Source organism: Gobio gobio, assembly GCF_949357685.1.
Source record: "Gobio gobio genome assembly, chromosome: 13".
Taxonomy (NCBI): domain Eukaryota; kingdom Metazoa; phylum Chordata; class Actinopteri; order Cypriniformes; family Gobionidae; genus Gobio; species Gobio gobio.
In genome coordinates this window covers 15,729,726-15,747,914 of record NC_137106.1, presented here as the reverse complement: position 1 = coordinate 15,747,914, position 18,189 = coordinate 15,729,726, and the positions used below count along the sequence as shown (strand labels likewise).

Here is an 18,189-nt window from a genome sequence, read left to right as displayed (position 1 = left end):
ACTATCTCAGGACCTCCGAAACCAACTATATGAGTCCTACTATTTGAACTTCATCTCCGCAATCTCCAGAAGCAAGTTGGAGGACATAGCAAGTGCTGCTCTTGCAGCTAATGCAGTAAACCAGGTGACCAAAGTAAGTTAAACACATTTATTCATTGCGAATGGAAATGGTAGTTGTAAATTCGATTCAGTTTGCTAGAGCTTTTAATCCCTGCTAGAGCTCTATGAATTAACTTTCTCCTCGTTTTTATTATGAAGTTCAAATATTAGACTGTTCTGTCCCTCCTCAGGTATTTGATCAGTATTTGAACTTCATCACACTTGAAGATGATATGTTCGTTCTCTGCAATCAAAACAAAGAACACATCTCCTATCATGGTAAGCTGCTAGACTCATTTGAAATATTGACTTTTATTCATTTTTTTTTGTAATCTGAATGAAGTTATTAATAGTGCTACTGTTCTGTCTCCTCAGCAATCAATAAGCCAGATATCATGGACACAGACATGGAAGGCATAATGGACACAATAGTGGATAGTCTCTTCTGCTTCTTTGTCACTCTTGGTAAATAATGACAAATATTTTGATCCTTTCAAGCACATATAGTGCCATTCAAAAGTTTGGGGTCAGTAATGTTTTTAAAAGCAAGTATTTAAAAGATTTTTGAAAGAAGTCTCTTCTCCTCACAAAGGCTGCATTTATTTGATCAAAAATACAGAAAAATAGTAATATTGTTAAATGTTATACTATGGTGGCAAAGCTTAATTTTTAGTAGTTTACTCCAGTCTTCAGTGTCACATGATCCTTCAGAACTCTCCCTATTATACTGATTTGCTGCTCAAGAAACATTTCTTATTGATTTATTTTGTATCATTGTATATGTCTTAACTGTCACTATTGATCAATTTAATGCATCCTTGTTGAATAAAAGTATTCATATCTTAATTTAAAAAATCGTACTGATCCTAAACTTTTGAACGGTAGTACAAATATTGCAGTGTGAGTTAGAAGCATGTGTTTTTAAATATTTATGTGCCACTATCAGCACCAAATAAAATGGCATAAAATAATAATCAATGATTCCCAATCACTCCCTCTGTCTGCCATTGTTTGGCCAAACATGTATTCCCACGATAACTAATGTGAACAGAGCAGATAACTAATGTGTTTACTGCTCAACAGAGCCATAGTGTTTTTTTACACCCTTGAGGGGAATCAGACAGCAAATTACTTATAGTGGTCTGCATATTAAACTGTCATATGACAAAATATTTTAACATCAAAAATATGACGCTTCACCTTTGAAGATGCTTTAGCACAGACATTTTTCTTGCTCCCTAAATCTCATGTGCTAAGACAATAATTTCCTCATATGGGGATGTTCAGTGCTTTATAATCCACCTGAACTCAAATAAGGCAGAGCTCTTTCATGGTACATGAAGTATTTTACAAAGACCTGATATTTAATCATAATTAAAGAGCAGGTTATTTTATAATAATTCTCACATTACAGCCATTAGTTTAACTCTCAACTGTCATAAAGAGCCACTGGGTGGCAGAACCTTCCTAATGTTGTTTCTGTATATTTACTGAAAGGATATATAAATGTTTTTATGCATTGGATATTTCATATAGGTCTATTTACATACTACACAACTACTAGAATTGTATATATGGCAGAAACTTCACAATTCAAATGAAGTGCATTGATGCCTGTATTGTTGTTTTTGAAATGTGATTTTGTGTGTCTTGGGAGCCTGTGAGCAGATATTTAATGCACCCTCCTATTGGCAGTACAGTGAGCTTTCCTGTTATCATAGGTGCTGTCCCAATAATCCGATGTCCAAGAGGGAATGCTGCCGAAATGGTAGCCGTGGTAAGAGACCCACTGCTCTGTTTTTTTAATGTTCCTCTGATACTTTCTTTATGAACAGTCTGAGACGCCTTTGTCTTCTCCTGCTCGGTAAAGAGTGGTTTACGGATTCAGAAATAGTGTAATAAAATGGCTGTGGTTAAATGACCACCTCAACCCCTGCATAATCTCTTTGTTGCAGTGCATTTGTACATTTTATACTCTTATGTGAGCAGCGTGCAAACTGATACAGTTGCCTAATTCAGTTTCACTGATGGTACAGAATTCTTCTTTGTTCCGTATGTGGGATTCAGTCCAGCCTTGGCTCGCTTTCACTAGAGTGCTAAGCTTTTAGATGATTAGTTTCAGCGAAAGAATGTCTCGATGTAAAATGAGACAAAATTAACACCTGTCGCTCAGGTTATTGGATCAATTTAATTTATACATATTATACAACTCGTTTTTACTGGAAATATTAGTCATGTTAATTTAACACTTTTTCATCACAGAAACTTGACAAGAAACTGAGAGAGAATCTGCGAGACGCTCGTAACAGCCTGTTCACCGGAGACACCATGGGCACTGGCCAGTTCAGGTGGAGCAAAAACACACTCGCACCCCCCCCCCCCCCCCCCCCCCCCCAATCAAATGATGTGAAGAGAATATGTATATCAGTTTAAGCCATAAATCTCTGTAAAGCATTTATTCTATTTATTATTGTTATAAAAAGCCTAATCCAAGACACAAATGGATGGACGGACGGACAATCTATAGACATGTTTTAGTATTAGGCCATAAAAAAAAACCCTCCCATCTTTCCCTCCACCTCTCCCACAGCTTCCAGAGGCCGCTGTTTGTTCTTGCTGATCGTAACTTGGATCTAGCAACTCCTCTCCACCACACATGGACGTATCAGGCTCTCATTCATGATGTGCTGGTGAGCAGAACCTTAAACATAACCTCACATGATCCACAATTAATACTTTTTTCTACTAGTGTTAATGTTTTATTTTTTTCCCTAAATGGAAACTTCAACTAGCTCCAAGTTGCAGCATATGGAAAGATGAAGTTATTGCAGTTATCATATGGATGACAAAGGGGTTTCATGAAATGTGGAATGTACGTGCTGGGTTGCTTTTTGTGCCAGTGATTGTTAATCATTTGGGTATTTTTTTTCCACCAACTCAAAAATGGCTGCAGGGGGATTTTACTCTATGTATTTTTTATTCAGAGTAAAAGCTGCCTTTACATGCACATGAACTTTAATGACATCCCATTCTTAATTCTTAATATGGAGTTGACCTACCCTTTGCAGCTATAACAGCTTCAACTCTTCTGGGAAGGCTTTCCACAAGGTTTAGGAGTGTATTTATGGGAATTTTGACCATTCTTCTAGAAGCGTATTTGTGAGGTCAGGCACTGGTGTTGGACGAGGAGGCCTGGCTCGCAGTCTCCGCTCTAATTCATCCCAAAGGTGTTCTATCGGGTTGAGGTCAGGACTCTGTGCAGGCCAGTCAAGTTCCTCCACACCAAACTCGCTCATCCATGTCTTTATGGACCTTGCTTTGTGCACTGGTGCGCAGTTATGTTGGAACAGGAAGAGACCATCCCCAAACTACAAAGTTCCTACAAAGTTGGGAGCATGAAATTGTCGAAAATGTCTTGGTATGCTGAAGAATTAATAGTGCCTTTCACTGGAACTAAGGGGCCAAGCCCAACCCCTGAAAAACAACCCCACACCATAATCGCCCCTCCACCAAACTTTACACTTGGCACAGTGCAGTCAGGCAAGTACCGTTCTCCTGGCAACTGCCAAACCCAGACTTGTCCATTGGATTGCCAGACAGAGAAGCGGGATTCGTCACTCCAGACAACAGAAGTCCAGTGGCTTTACACCACTGCATCCGACACTTTGCATTGCACTTGATGTAAGGCTTGGATGCAGCTGCTTGGTCATGAAGTTCCATGAAGCTCTTCGCACTGTTCTTGAGCTAATCTGAAGGCGACACAAAGTTTGGTCTGTAGCTTTTAAAAGTTGGTGACTTCTGCCTCAACATGGGCTGATCCCACTCTGTGATTTTTACATGGCCTATCACTTTGTGGCTGAGTTGCTGTTGTTCCCAATTGCTTCTACTTTGTCATAATACCACTTACAGTTGACCGTGGAATATTTAGTAGTGAGAATTTCACTTATGGACTTTTTTTATTGCACAGGTGGCAACCTATTATGGTACCACGCTTGAATTCACTGAGCTCCTGAGAGCGACCCATTCTTTCACAAATGTTTGTAGAAGCGTCTGCATGCCTAGGTGCTTGATTTTATACACCTGTGGTCATGGAAGTGATTGGAACACCTGAATTCAATGATTTGGAGGGGTGTCCCAATACTTTTGGCAATATAATGTATGTTATTTTATGTCCTGTATTGTGTTTTGACTCAGTTCTGTTGCCTTGCCTAACCAACATATGCCCTATATCAGGACTTCCACCTGAACCGGGTCAGTGTGGAGGAGTCTCAAGGGTCAGAGGCCAGCCCAGCAGGAGCACGACCCAAAAAGAAAAACAAGAAGAGCTATGATCTCACTGCTGCTGACAAATTTTGGCAAAAACACAAAGGAAGGTAAATATCTACTGTCAATACAAATCATGTATCCAATCATGTTATTTTTGTTAATTAACAAATGTTTTTAATAGTTTTTTCTTTCTTCAGGTATTTAGTAGCTAGTATAAATAATGAATTCTGATTTGAAATCTATTGAACTGATGACTGTGTAGTAATATGTCTGATGGAAGTGCATTTGACTTTGTTTCTTTTCTTCATTTTGCTAACAAGTTTCCAAAGACCTTATTTTATCCTATTTTTTATTAAAGTGATAGTTCTCTCAAATATGAAAATTATGTCACAATTTACGCTCATGTCATTCCAAACTTGTATGACTTTATTTATTCTCTACAGTTTTGTTTACCAACATTCTTCAAAATATATTTTTTCACAGAGAAAGAAATTCATACAGGTGAAAGAATGACATGAGGGTAAATTATGACAGAATTTTCTTGGGTAAACTATCCCTTTTAAGGACATTTAATAAACCAACTGTACTGGTAAATGTTTAATAGGAAAGCATCCCTAATTCACTTAATTCAACTGGTTTGTCAGATGTCACCGTGTTCGTTAATATTTAAGAATGTTCGCTATGTTTGTTATGTTATTAATTTGTGCAAAATTGCATCAGTTCAGTGTTTTGGAAACCGTTTTAATTTCATTCCTACTTTCAAGACTGTATCCAGCAGTTTATACAGATTTATTTACAACAGCTTAATGACACTTATTTTTAGCCTCCTCTGCACAAAAGCATTTAATTGATTTCTGTTCACCATTTCAGTCCGTTCCCTGAGGTTGCAGAAGCCGTGCAGGAGGAACTGGATACATATCGAGCCCAAGAGGATGAGGTTAAACGCCTCAAGAGCATCATGGTAGGTTGATAAGGCTGATGCTAAATTATATATGAAGGAATTGTTGCATGCTGGTTAACACGGATTAATGTGTTTTTTTTCCAAAGGGCTTAGAAGGGGAGGATGATGGAGCCATTAGCATGTTGTCAGATAACACTGCCAAACTTACCTCAGCTGTCAGGTAAGAAGTTCTTCATACTATGAAGTAATTGTGTATGGCCAGTATGATGTATTGAACATATTAATTATTAACATGTGCAAATTAATTTGGATGGATATTTTTTTGATGAATTTAATGGCAGAATTAGAAAAATAATTATAATTAAAAATGTAAATAATATAATTATAAATTATACACATATTATATAAATAGTATTTATATAAATTATAATATATTTTACATACGAGTCAAAATCTTCTAAGGGGTAATTAAACATATAAAATCATGTAAACTCGTCTTTTATTTAAATTTTTTTTTTTTTCAAATTGCTTTAATCTTTTAAACAGCTGAGAAGATGGTGATCAAACTACATTAAAAAAAATCACCTGTCAAGTTTATAATATATTACATCAGCATAGTAGTAGTAGTCACTTATTTAAAGTTCATCTATTGTAAAAGTTATGAAAAAAAGGTTAGTCAAGAAACTATTGAAAATATTAAAATCAAGAATGTCACACTGTTCATTACGTTTTTCATTTGGATTGCCGTTATTGTCTTTAGCATGCATTGTAAAGAATTTCACTCATTCTCTGATCGTTCTGATTCAATTTCAGCGAATGAAGAACAAATTTATAACCAAGTTATGTATTATGCACGTTATCGACGTGATATACAGCATGTTAAAGCCGCTCAGGCCGCCATTTTCTCCCACTTCTCGGAAAGCAATGATGCATTCAAAACATCTGGTAGTGTGAGTTTTTCAGCAAATGCGTGTACTCGCTGGACCTCTACTTCTCATAAATACTACCGTATATTGTGCACGTTATTTTTTTGACAGACATCGATGTCATGATATTCATATGATGTGGATCTGAAAACAGATGGATCGTAAGGTAATATTAGTTTATTTCTCAGCCGGCAAGTATTCAGTGAAGTGATTAATGCCAGTGAATGTGTTATGTCAATGTTTTTAATTCTAATATTCCAACTGACAGCCAGCATTAGTTTTTGACAGATGTAATAACATGCTTCGGGGTGAACTATGTTTGATTTTTGGGTAACCATAAGACGTGCCGTAGATGTTCAAAATGCTTTTTGCGTAGTTCATTATACTTATTGTACGGCATGAAGTTTATTTCGTGGCTTAAATAAACAACGTTTCTCAGTGATTGACATGTTTGGCTTGTTACATTCAGCTGTCATACATTCGTTTTGTCTTTTATAACAATAATATTTTAAACCCGTGGCAATGCAGATCCTGTTATAAATAATAGTGAAAGAAAATCACTTTTTTAAACTGTTTCTCCATTATTACCCCTTAGCAGATTTGGACTCATGTTTTTACTTTACTTATTTAAATATATTTCAGTTTTTATTCAATTATGTATATGAAATATATTCTTACATAATCTAATTACATCCAGTATTTGTCTCATATTGCACGAGAGCTGTTATTCTTATGTATTAGTCATTGCATTCACAAAGGGCCTACCGCTGTACCCCTGCCTGACCCTACGCGTATAGAGTAGGATAACAGCGTGAACTTCTCTCTCTAAACAGTTCTCTTCCTGAGCTCCTGGAAAAGAAGAGACTGATTGACCTCCACACCAACGTTGCCACAGCGGTTTTGGACCACATCAAGGTCAGTACTCGATGAGAAAAATGTTTTTCATCTCTTAGGTTACATTTTCTCAGCACATTATATTTTTTCTGTGAGGTAGAGTTGCATGGTTTTTATTCTAAATTTGCCTGTCTGTCTTTAGAGCCGTAAGCTTGATGTGTACTTCGAGTACGAGGAGAAGCTCATGAGCAAGTCCACGCTCGATAAATCCCTGCTGGACATTATCAGTGACCCTGATGGTGAGTCTTTCTCGAGTTAAACCTTCAAGGCTAATAGTCTCATTAGTTCCATCTCGGATCTGTGATAATGAACCGTAAGCCCTATTTGGACAGGATTTATTGTATACAGGGAGTTGGGGTGATGAAAGAATTACAGAGCTTATCTGTGATTTTAATCTTGTCCAAATTGTCTATGTCAGTAATATTTGAGACCTTTTCGGCTCTGCGTATTCTTGTGCTGGAAACGATTACAATAGGGTTGCACAATTAATCAAAATTAATGTGTTATTTCGCCAACACTTCGTGGCCTATGCGTATTAGCTTGCTTGATTTACGTTAGTTACACGTTACGTTAAGCGTCGAGGTACTTTGTGTTGTATGTTGCCATGACGTTCACACGTGCACCAATCCACTACGAACGTACCTCAATGTTTTCAGTGCTTACACCGAACCCAAATATGTTCAGTCAATGACTGTATATTGTGTTCAGTAAACATAAAACATTTGTGATAATCTGCCCAAATATTTTATTTAATGCTTTGCTTGTTAAGATAATGTAAACCCATGTAGCAAGAAAAACTTAAAAGCATATTCATATATCTTAAAACTTCTGGTTACATGGGCCTAAGCTCTTTTCAATAAAATCCATGCAAAAGTTAATATCAGATCATTTTAGAATACAGTATAGGATGTACTGAATATTCTTCAGTTTAATGCAAAACAGAAATACGACAAACAGAATATCAGATCTCTGTCATTTGGCTAAAAATAAATATGGTAGCAATGTATCTTACAAGGTAACATGATGTAACCTTGCTCTCACCTGAAATGTGTCCCCACATTAAATCCATTAATTTGAGGGTATTGGACCTGGAAAGTCCTTGAAAGGTCCTTGAGTTTGAAGTTAACCAAGGTGTGGGAACCCCTGTACTATTTAGTAACATTTAATTGAATCATTTGATACAATACACTTATTGTGTACATGCATGTTTTTATATTGTACTCCATATAATTACATCAGTAATTAATTTCTGTAATGACTTCTATAATTACACTATTGACCCTTCCCTTACCCCTATACCCACCCTTAAAACTACTCATACCACCAAACCTGTCCCAAATCTTGCCCTTATCCCACCTCAATAGTAGCACGAGTGTTTTGCAAAACAACATGGACACAATAAGTACATTGACACCTAATATAAAGTGACCATAAATTTGATCAAAAATTAAAAAAATATCATGCATATATCATGATATCCCCATATCATGCAGCCCTAGATTACAGTATCTATTAACTCCCTGTAGAAATGGCCACAGGTAAAAACAATCCCATGTTAACTGTCATGCAAATAAATAACCTACTCTAACATCTGATTGGATGAGCCCTGCCCGAATCCTCTGTAAAATATGCATATCTGTGACTGCACATCAACTGCACAAGTTACTACAAACCAATAATAATAATGCTAGGTAATAGTAATAATATTGATGATGACAAGAATAAGATCTTTGATTAATATGTGGCTTGGCAACCATGACAAACTACACATTCTGCCTGACAACACCCTGTAATTGTGGTAAAATCTCTGTAACGCTTGGCCTCAAGTGGCTTATTGCTTTAATAAGCCTTGACTTGTCAGCTGCTCTTTGTGCTTGACCGTAATCCAAACACCACTATATCCCTCAAAGCATGGCGTGCTGCCTTTCTGTCATAAAATGTTGTTTTACCAAGAACAGCCCCATCCTGAGAGATCAAACAAACTAATTGAATGAGTAACTCATACCCCTTCCCCTAATGAGAGGCTATCCCACCCCTCATCCTCATCCAGTCGTTTCTCCAGCTTAGCGGACTGAAATGCATCACATCCCCAGGGGGAAGCGGCCCGCTTTAAAGGCTCTCTGTGATGCTACCACAGGATGGGATTTGTTTTCTCTCCTGCCAGCATTGTGAGGTTTCAAGAGGACACTGTTTCTTGATCTCCACAGGGTCCACTGTTGGTTCATGGGTTTTATTATGAGTACACAGGAATGGCCACTAACTGTAATGATAGTGATCAGTTATTTTTCAAGTGATACACAATTCTTTATTGTTCCGATGAGCGCAATGTTTGATTTAGCAATTAAGTTTCACCATTGGAGGGCACAAAAAACGCTAACAAACTATAAATGTTGTTCTTATTGGTAGCTGGAACAGCAGAGGATAAGATGAGGCTGTTTCTGATCTACTACATCACTTCCCAGCAGCCCCCATCTGAGGTAAGGCCCCGAACCACCACGGTCATGATCAAGTAGTTATCATAATAAACTATATCCCGAAAGAAATTGAACAGATCACAGCAACCTTAAAGGAATAATCTGGGGTCTGTACAAATTAAGTTTAGTGCCAGCTTTTGCAGCACACAACAAAAGTGATTTGTGAGGCTTACTTTTTTTTTGAAAGCACTGACATCATTTTGTCTGTTAAAAATTGTGCATTATTTGAGCAGTGAAGTTGTCTTTGTCATTTTAAGCGTTATGTTATCGTGACAACAAAAGTGTAAAATTGGATGTATAGTAACTTTACACAGAGAATGTTTATAAGCAATTTGTTCACAATAAAATAATGTATGTACCTGTATTTACATCTGGTTGTACTAATAAAACAATAGGTATTTTACTATTTATGGTTGGCACCTTTCATTTCCACAGTGCATCAGTCAAGGGGAAATTAATGTGTGTGGTAATCAACATTATGCTATAAACAGTAGTCAACTGAGCTAAACCCAGGATACGCCTTTAAACTACTTATGCTCTGGGACTGTTTTTGGGATTTCCGCCTGGATTTGGCCTACCCAACTTGAAAAGCTTCCCATACCCACACACTGTGGTCTAAATACACAATTTTGGTGTAATTTTAAAGGAATAAATTCAGTTTTGAAAGTGTGTAACTCAAGCCCTGTGTGCTCTAGCACCCTGCAGACAGTTTGGGCTGTTTCTACTAGATTTACTTGACAAGAATTTTGTATCCCAGTGTCATTAAATTATTTTTTCCAGTGTTTGCTGACATATGCTGGAAACAACCAAAACTGTCTGCAGGGTGCTAGAGCACACAGGGCTTGAGTTACACACTTTCGAAAATGAATTTATAACCAAAAAAATAAAAAAGCGCCTCTTTTTTGGGAGGGTTATTACAGTTCAGACAACATATACTTAAATGTTTATCACTTTTAGCAGTGGTTTATGTAACTTCAAAGGGTTCTGTATTTAGACCACTGTATGTGGGTATAGGAAACTTTTCAATTTGGGTAGGCCAAAGCCAGGCGGAAATGGTCCCAGAGTAATCTAGTGTAAATAAGTTACTTTGTGTAAAACAAATGCCGAAGTGATGCATGTCTCCATAAATTAGAGACTCTGAGCTTTCAAATGGTACCACATACAAGGTCAGAGCTCCTCCACAGACATTTAAAATTTTAAGTATATATTTGATGATGTCCTTCCTCTACAAGGGTCCGCAGAGTTAGTGCTAGATAAATAATTCTAAAAACGTAGATTCGAGGATGACTGTGGTGGGCTACCCTGATGTGCACTTTCGGTAACACCACAGTTTATTATAATCAGTGGCAAATGCATGGATTTCATTGTTTGGGGACACATGGAGCCAATAACATTTTGTCCATTCCCTATGAAGCTCAGCCCAGGTTCTTAAACGGTTCTTTCAGAATCTGTCTTCAAAAGCCTTGTTGTTCTTCGGGACGCATGCGGTGCAGATTTGAAGAACAATGACACCCTTTGATGCCACGGCCAAGTTTTATGACTCTTGTACCTTGATAAAGCAGAATTGTTCTGCTAATCGCAAGGTCTTTTCTGTGGGACGTTACTTAAACGGCCATGCAAATGAAAGTTTTGAGTTCTTGTGTACACTTCCGACACGAGAGGACGGAACCGTGGGACCAAGCTGGGATGGACAATGTCCAAGTGACCACATTTCAACCCCGGAGAAAGTACACTGACCCTTGCTGACTGTCATCCTCTATTATGTTTATCAATGCAGGCTGTAAAAGCTTTCACTTTCCAGAATGGTGTGCTCAGAGATGGAACTATTTTCTTTTGGTATCCTTTCTTTCATCTGTGTCCTCGTGATCCAGCGTGGGTTATTGTTGGCCGAGTTTTTGCTTAAACTTAAAAAACAGCCATTTTGGTATTTGTTTTCTGAGGCTGTAATTTGGTTGGTGACATGAAAACGGCCCTCTCACTCATGTGGTATAGATGACTATGTCTCTTACAGTTCTGAGATTTTTTTCCTCACCCTGATGAATGCTTATGGCTTTTGAGAGCTATATGTCCTCCTTCATTCTATAAAAACAGCTCCTCTTAAATGGTGGATTTTTGTTTTCATCTTTGAGAGTTGAGTGTTGAATAAAGACATTTGGTTCTTTTTAGGCTGATCTAGAACAGTACAAGAAAGCCATGGTTGATGCAAGCTGCGACCTATCCCCACTTAACTACATAAAGCAGTGGAAGTAAGTTCTGGCCATTGTCAACAAACACACAATAACACACTGTCACATTTGCCTAGTTACTACATTAAATTCAGCAGAAAGATGAGAATAGTAGTGTTGCAAACTAATATGACCTATTTTCCAGAGCTTTCACCAAGATGGCTGCAACGCCAGCCAATTATGGGAGCAGTGGAGTGAAACCAATGGGGTATGAGGCTACACCAAATTTAAATCTCAAAATGTGAATCCTTTTGTTGATGTGTTTTTAATGCAGGGGCCTATCTTTTTTTCAGACTGTTCTCGAGGGTTATGAACACTGGCTCCCAGTTTGTGATGGAGGGAGTGAAAAATCTGGTCCTGAAACAACATGTGAGTATTTATTACTTACACTTAAGGAAAAAAAAGAATTAAGAAGCCATCCATATTTGCATTGACTACCATTAGCTACATTTTATGATTTACACCTCAAATTGTGCCTCTTATTGAGGACGTGTGTTATTATCAGGGACATGTAGAGAGTTCCTAAGAGACAAATGTAAAAAAGGCGCATCTATTATTCTGGTGCTGCATAGTTTTGGAGAGTGCTTTGGAGTTTTTTTTAAGTGATGCAATTTAATTGTAAAATGAGACAAACCACTGATCCAGATCGCTCCACAAATGCAAATTCTTCTGTTCATTTGGACTTTATTCTTTTCTATTCACCTTTGTTAAAAAGTGAAAACAGACAGTGGCTAATATAGTTTTCAACCAATTTTTGATGAACAAGACTGAGAAATTACCACTTCACATTGTCCAATGAAATTTGAGCTTGTGCCACATCACGATTGGTTGGGGTATTATACATGACCAGAGCCATATACTAAGAGAGTTGCGACACTTTGATCTCGCCGCCATGTGGTCACGTGGTTCATGGAGCTCTCAATAGTTCCAAACAACTCTGCGCTGTCAATCTGTTTGAATAGGATTAAGCAGGACAGACAGCAGTTTCACTATATTTGCAGCAATTTCTGGTAAATATTAACACAATATGTGCATCAACTTCGACTAGGCTTTACAGTAGCATTTTATTCTGGGGAGAGATAAAGTGATCTGATTATTTTATTGCATGATTTTTACAGCGTTGAGTGTTGTAGTCTATCACGGGCATTTCTGTTGAAAATAATGACCAGTCATATGTTGAATTTACCAGGAATGAGAATCCATATCGATTAACACAAGTTTTAAACAGTCTCTAAATGCTGAATGAATTTCAGTGCAAGTTTACGTTTTACACGAATCTTTCCATTATCTACAAATCCTCTCATCATAACAAACACATTTTAAATAACAGAGACGATTTACATAGATTTATTGTGAAGTTTTTGTTTTTCATGAGGCTGATTTTCCCTACAATTAGCCTATATATTTAACACTTCAGTACAAATACAGTAACAAAAATAGATATTTTAATGTTATAATGGTGATTTGATGATCTATAAAAATTAATAAAAAAAATGGCTAATGAGCCAATAAGTGTTCCTCTTACGCCATCTAATGGTTATAGTGGTAATTTATTTTATAATTGAAATGTTGTTAACGTCCGAATGTTATTTTATGTCTCACATAAGCATACACAAAAGGTGAATATAAATTAAGAATTCTAGCATATACAGAATTGAACCCAAGAAAGAAGTTTTAAAGAGTGTTTAAAAAAACAGGGCAACCAATTTAATTCAACTCTTTTTATCCAGGCGTTATTCATATTCATTATTCATAGGCGTTATATGTTATTCCTTGAATGGGCTGACTTCATAGAAACGCTTTCGACAGAAAGATCTCAGAGAGACTAAAAACTGTTGAAATATGACCGATAGCATCTGGATATAGTAGCTGCTGCAGTGCTGCTCACGTTATCTAACTGCAGTTAGAGTCTAACGATCTATTATAACAAATAAACATTAACTACAACGCGCTTCATAAAATACCACTTCTATTAATATTCCTGAGAGGTCAACTAATGCCAAGAAAACTCAAAATATGCAGTAATTTCATCAATTTGCCAGCGAGTGTGCTTGAGATACACTGAAATGAATGGGGTTCAACGCTGGAACCATTGGTTGTTTGGAATTATTGGTCGCTCCATGACACGCTTTACTTCCACATTCCTCAGTTCCTATGGAAGTCTATGGGAGTGTCGTAACTGTTTTTTAACGGCTCAAACCGGCATTGATGAATTTATGTAATATATTTTAAATTATTTAATATTTAATATGCAGTATAGTCACAGTTGTGAAATGTGCAATTACTTACATATACTCCTTGTATTTTATTTTTACAGCAAGTAAAATTATTACAACAAAAATAAATATGAATGCATAGGATATAGAATGAATGAAATGTTAGAATGCCCGAAGCAAGGTGCAAACCCGTAGCAACACATTATGGCAACAACATCTCAGACTTTCTCACAGCAGATACGTAAAAATAAACAGGAATTTTAAGGCATGTGAGTGATTCATTACTGTGTTGTACACATTGCCATATTGATGATAATTAAAGTGCATTTTGTTTTATTGACCTCAATATTATTGTTGAGAGAGGCACTTTTGATTCATTTTGTAAAGGTGCAGGGGCTTGAGCTCCTAGAACTACCGATATTGCGGGTTTTTTTGTGGCTCTTGAATGATAACTTAATTTGTTGTCTTCAATTATTGTATGCTTTTTTTTTTTATCTTTCTTTGGATAAAAGCAACTGCTAAATGTTGTTTTTTTTGGGGTTAATTTTGATTCTTATTTTTTTTTCCTCTCATATAGAACTTGCCGGTTACTCGCATCTTGGACAATTTGATGGAAATGAAGTCAAACCCGGTGAGCGCTCTTGTCTGTGTTTCCCTTTCCCTACATCGTTTTAACTTCTCCCTCATAAGCACAAATATTCCACATATTTTGCTGCTATATTAGTATGAAACTCAAACTAACTTAATCATCTTTCCGATTGTTAGCTAAAAGTCTAAATCCAAAAATCTTTAAAGACCATTGTGTCCAGTGTACACTTGTTATTGAATATCACCAAGGCTGACTGCTTTACCTCCCACTGGGGATTAATGCATATGACACTGCAGCGCTATGGGACACTGAATTTGCTCTGAACGGGGCACTGAAGAGGCTCTTTGAGTGTGCTGAGACTTCAATCCAGGCAATTTGAGCTGCACGTTTAATGCGACTGTCTCAGCCAGGGGAACACCTGCGGAGAGAGAGAGAGAGGGTTTCTAGTTTCTTGGAAGCAGTCCATTTGGGCTTTTCACCTTTGTGAGGCGAAACGGAGGTGCAAACCCCTCAGGTGCGCAGCACTAGGGGGCGTCTGTACAGAAGCCGAAGCTATTTCAGCGATAATTGGATTGTGTTCTTGCTACACTTAAGGATCTCATTGTCTGCAAAACGTCTGTATATAAAGCATCAGGTATTGGAACACACTCGCGGTTTTATTATTAGGATTATTGTTGGATCACCTTGAAGGAAAAACCTACTTTGAAAACTTCTCCTGATGCTTTGAAATCAACTAGCTGCTGGGAGAGTGTGGGGGGAATGATTAATGCTGATTTTTTTTATGTATAAATGTGGAATTACCACAAAGGATATGATGTGGCATATCTTTGACAGCGTCCTCATAATAGGACTCCTCTTTATTTAGACATCTTGAATTCTCCCTAAGTACATTTCCAAGAACTATCCCGATGTGTTTTAAATATAAAACGCTGTAATGGAGACAGCTAGATGACATATAAGCTCTTGCAATCATTCTCTTGTGTAACAGTGGCCTTTTAGCTTCCCCTTCTCGTACCTTGACATAAAGACCTTATTTCCTTCTGAAACACCCTCAGGGTCCCTCTGATCATCTCGGTCTTAAAAGCTGGGGTGGACAGATTGCCATATCCCGTTACCGACTGAAAATGCTTCCCCTTCAATGCCCATAAACCTGAATTGAACATAACCGTATTATCATTTTCTCAGCTACTGGAATTTCAGTGCCCTGCACAATACGGCTGTTGTTGGGAAAGCTGGGCAGCTGAGCGCTTCAGAATCTCCTGCCTCCGCCGCTCGTCAGATAGTCCTTGCAGATGGGCTTGTGCGACCAGATTGCAATAGCGTGTTCGGCTCTCGCTATTAATACTGAGCTGTGCTACCCGGTGAGGGTAAACCGATAGCAGAAAAATCTAGAGCTTTTTACCATTTGGAAGTGGAGTGGGGCTCTTCTTTCAGTTAGCTGACGGCAAAGCATTTCTTCCCAGAATAAAGTATGCGCCGGAGCGCCAGGCCTGCCAGGCCAGGCTGACTGAGGTCCCGTGGGGGAAGAGACAGGCTTGGCCCATCCGATACAGAGGATGAGGAAGTAGGAGGCCATTGGCCTCTGCCTCAGAGACAGTTCTCCTCAATTTGTGTCGGGACTCTTCAAAGCAGAGAGATGATAATCTTGCTTTTTAAGTCAAACTGGAGGACATTTTACTGTTTGAGGCTTCTGGTTCTCAGACGAATGGTTGCTGGGAAGCATTAGATCTTGATAAGCATTTAATGTAGATGGATGAGGTGGTTTTAGGAGATGGTGATGTGGGGAGGGTGCGCTGAGTGTTATTTCATCCCTAATTTACTTACGCGCTCTGTAATCCCTAATGTTATGTGTTGTGATTTTTGTAGGAGACGGATGACTACAGATACTTTGATCCCAAGATGCTTCGCGGAAGCGAGAGGTAGGACACTGAAGACGAAGTCTGGGCTCCTTATATTTTCTAATGATACATCTCTGTGTTTGACTTGGTCCCACTGTATTCAAATATTATGTTAAAGGCATTTGATCCATGGAGGAATTCTAAATCGCTTGTGTCTTTATTACATATACATAAGGCAGTATTGAAGTTAGGTAAATAACGGATCTGCACATCCTTGCCAGAGCTGGAACTTTCCACTGAAAATATTTAGAATATAAGGAGATCTGTATTTTTTTCCACAACTATTGGCTATTTTCACTCTCTGCCTGTGATGATGAATTAATCCTAACTGTTTTAACTCCCTCAGCTCCATTCCAAGGAACAAGAACCCTTTTCAAGAGGTCAGTATAAAAAGCAACGGTGATATAATCTGACGGTCGTGATTTTGCACCGTGAAGATGTTGATACGCGATCTTCATGGTTTGGCACCCATGTGCTGTAACCTGGCAGGGTTAATGTTAGTCACAGATAGCCTTCTGTTCCTAGTGGAGATTAGGCCCTGCTGATGACAAAGTGAGTTGGAAGCCCCGAGTGTCTGAGCTCACGTCTGTAGGAGGGCTGCTTGAAATATTACAGTGTTTAATTTAATACAGAGCGTTTGTACAGTGCGCGTTGAAATTCACACATGATTAGGCTTGAACAACTGATGACAGATTTTCATTTCACAGGCCATCGTCTTTGTCGTTGGTGGAGGCAATTACATAGAGTATCAGAATCTTGTTGACTACACAAAGGTATGGCTGGGCCCTTTTTGACATGTAAAATGTGCTGCAAGAAGATGAGCGTAATGATGTTCTTCTCTTCAGGCCAAGCAAGGGAAGCGGGTTCTTTATGGCTGTAGTGAGCTTTTCAATGCTGCCCAGTTCATTAAACAGGTACGATCACTTACCCGACAGCATATACTTATAGGAAGTGCATGTTATAAAAAACAGGACATTTACATGCAACATTCACCCGATTTGCATCACACTTCAGTTGAAAGTTCACATTTTCACATGCAAGGACAAAATTCCATGAAAAATCAACTGCTCCGCGAACTGCATTGCTCTAAAATCCATCCGATTATCCCAGAGTTGGAGAGAACAACACTGCTTTGAGTGTCTTGGAATGCTTTTTGCTGCTTGAAGCAAATCTACGTTGTACTTTGTCTTAACAAAGTTGACATCAAGTCATAACGTGCCTTTCCCTCTGTAAATATTTTTGAAACATTTTGCCCAGTTTTTTTTCCACATCAATTTCTTGTTAATATACTTTTACCGCTTTGCTCTGAGCAAAAATAAGGGGAGGGTTTTGTGTCTCGCTTCTCCCAATTCTTCCTGTAGTCGTGAACTTAAATGACACTGACTGTATGCTGAACAATTATTCAGTAGTAATCCTACTTTTGTTTAAGTGTTAATGTGATTTTGCAGTATCAGAGCTTTTAAGACTAACCCCATTCATTTCTCCACAGCTCTCCCAGCTTGGTCAGAAATAGGAGGAGCGTTGAAGTCCAGTTATCCACCCTTCTCAAAACTGGAATCGAGATCTCTTCAGTTGTACTTCATTAAAACCTCTCTAACTTCAGAATCGCTCAAATTCCATGTACTTTATACTGTTTTCCAATACTATTTAATTCAATACTAAAGTTTACCGACAATAAAGTTTAACAGTCTTGTGCACCAA

At 38.0% G+C, this 18,189-nt stretch overlaps 1 protein-coding gene across 1 annotated transcript in view; it reads left to right on the top strand.

Annotated features, from left to right (window-relative positions):
* Positions 1-18,189, top strand: part of scfd1 (sec1 family domain containing 1) — a 19,888-nt gene extending 1,699 nt beyond the window's left edge. Inside the window, exons 5-25 of the mRNA XM_079833721.1 lie at positions 11-133; positions 291-378; positions 475-564; positions 1,821-1,876; positions 2,362-2,447; positions 2,690-2,789; positions 4,333-4,472; positions 5,236-5,326; positions 5,413-5,486; positions 7,026-7,107; positions 7,229-7,325; positions 9,493-9,563; positions 11,727-11,806; positions 11,931-11,993; positions 12,079-12,154; positions 14,579-14,632; positions 16,457-16,509; positions 16,835-16,868; positions 17,196-17,261; positions 17,334-17,402; positions 17,978-18,189. Coding sequence (XP_079689847.1) covers positions 11-133; positions 291-378; positions 475-564; positions 1,821-1,876; positions 2,362-2,447; positions 2,690-2,789; positions 4,333-4,472; positions 5,236-5,326; positions 5,413-5,486; positions 7,026-7,107; positions 7,229-7,325; positions 9,493-9,563; positions 11,727-11,806; positions 11,931-11,993; positions 12,079-12,154; positions 14,579-14,632; positions 16,457-16,509; positions 16,835-16,868; positions 17,196-17,261; positions 17,334-17,402; positions 17,978-18,001 — 1,617 coding nt within the window. The 3' untranslated portion in view covers positions 18,002-18,189. The remainder of the gene's footprint in view (positions 1-10; positions 134-290; positions 379-474; positions 565-1,820; positions 1,877-2,361; positions 2,448-2,689; positions 2,790-4,332; positions 4,473-5,235; positions 5,327-5,412; positions 5,487-7,025; positions 7,108-7,228; positions 7,326-9,492; positions 9,564-11,726; positions 11,807-11,930; positions 11,994-12,078; positions 12,155-14,578; positions 14,633-16,456; positions 16,510-16,834; positions 16,869-17,195; positions 17,262-17,333; positions 17,403-17,977) is intronic.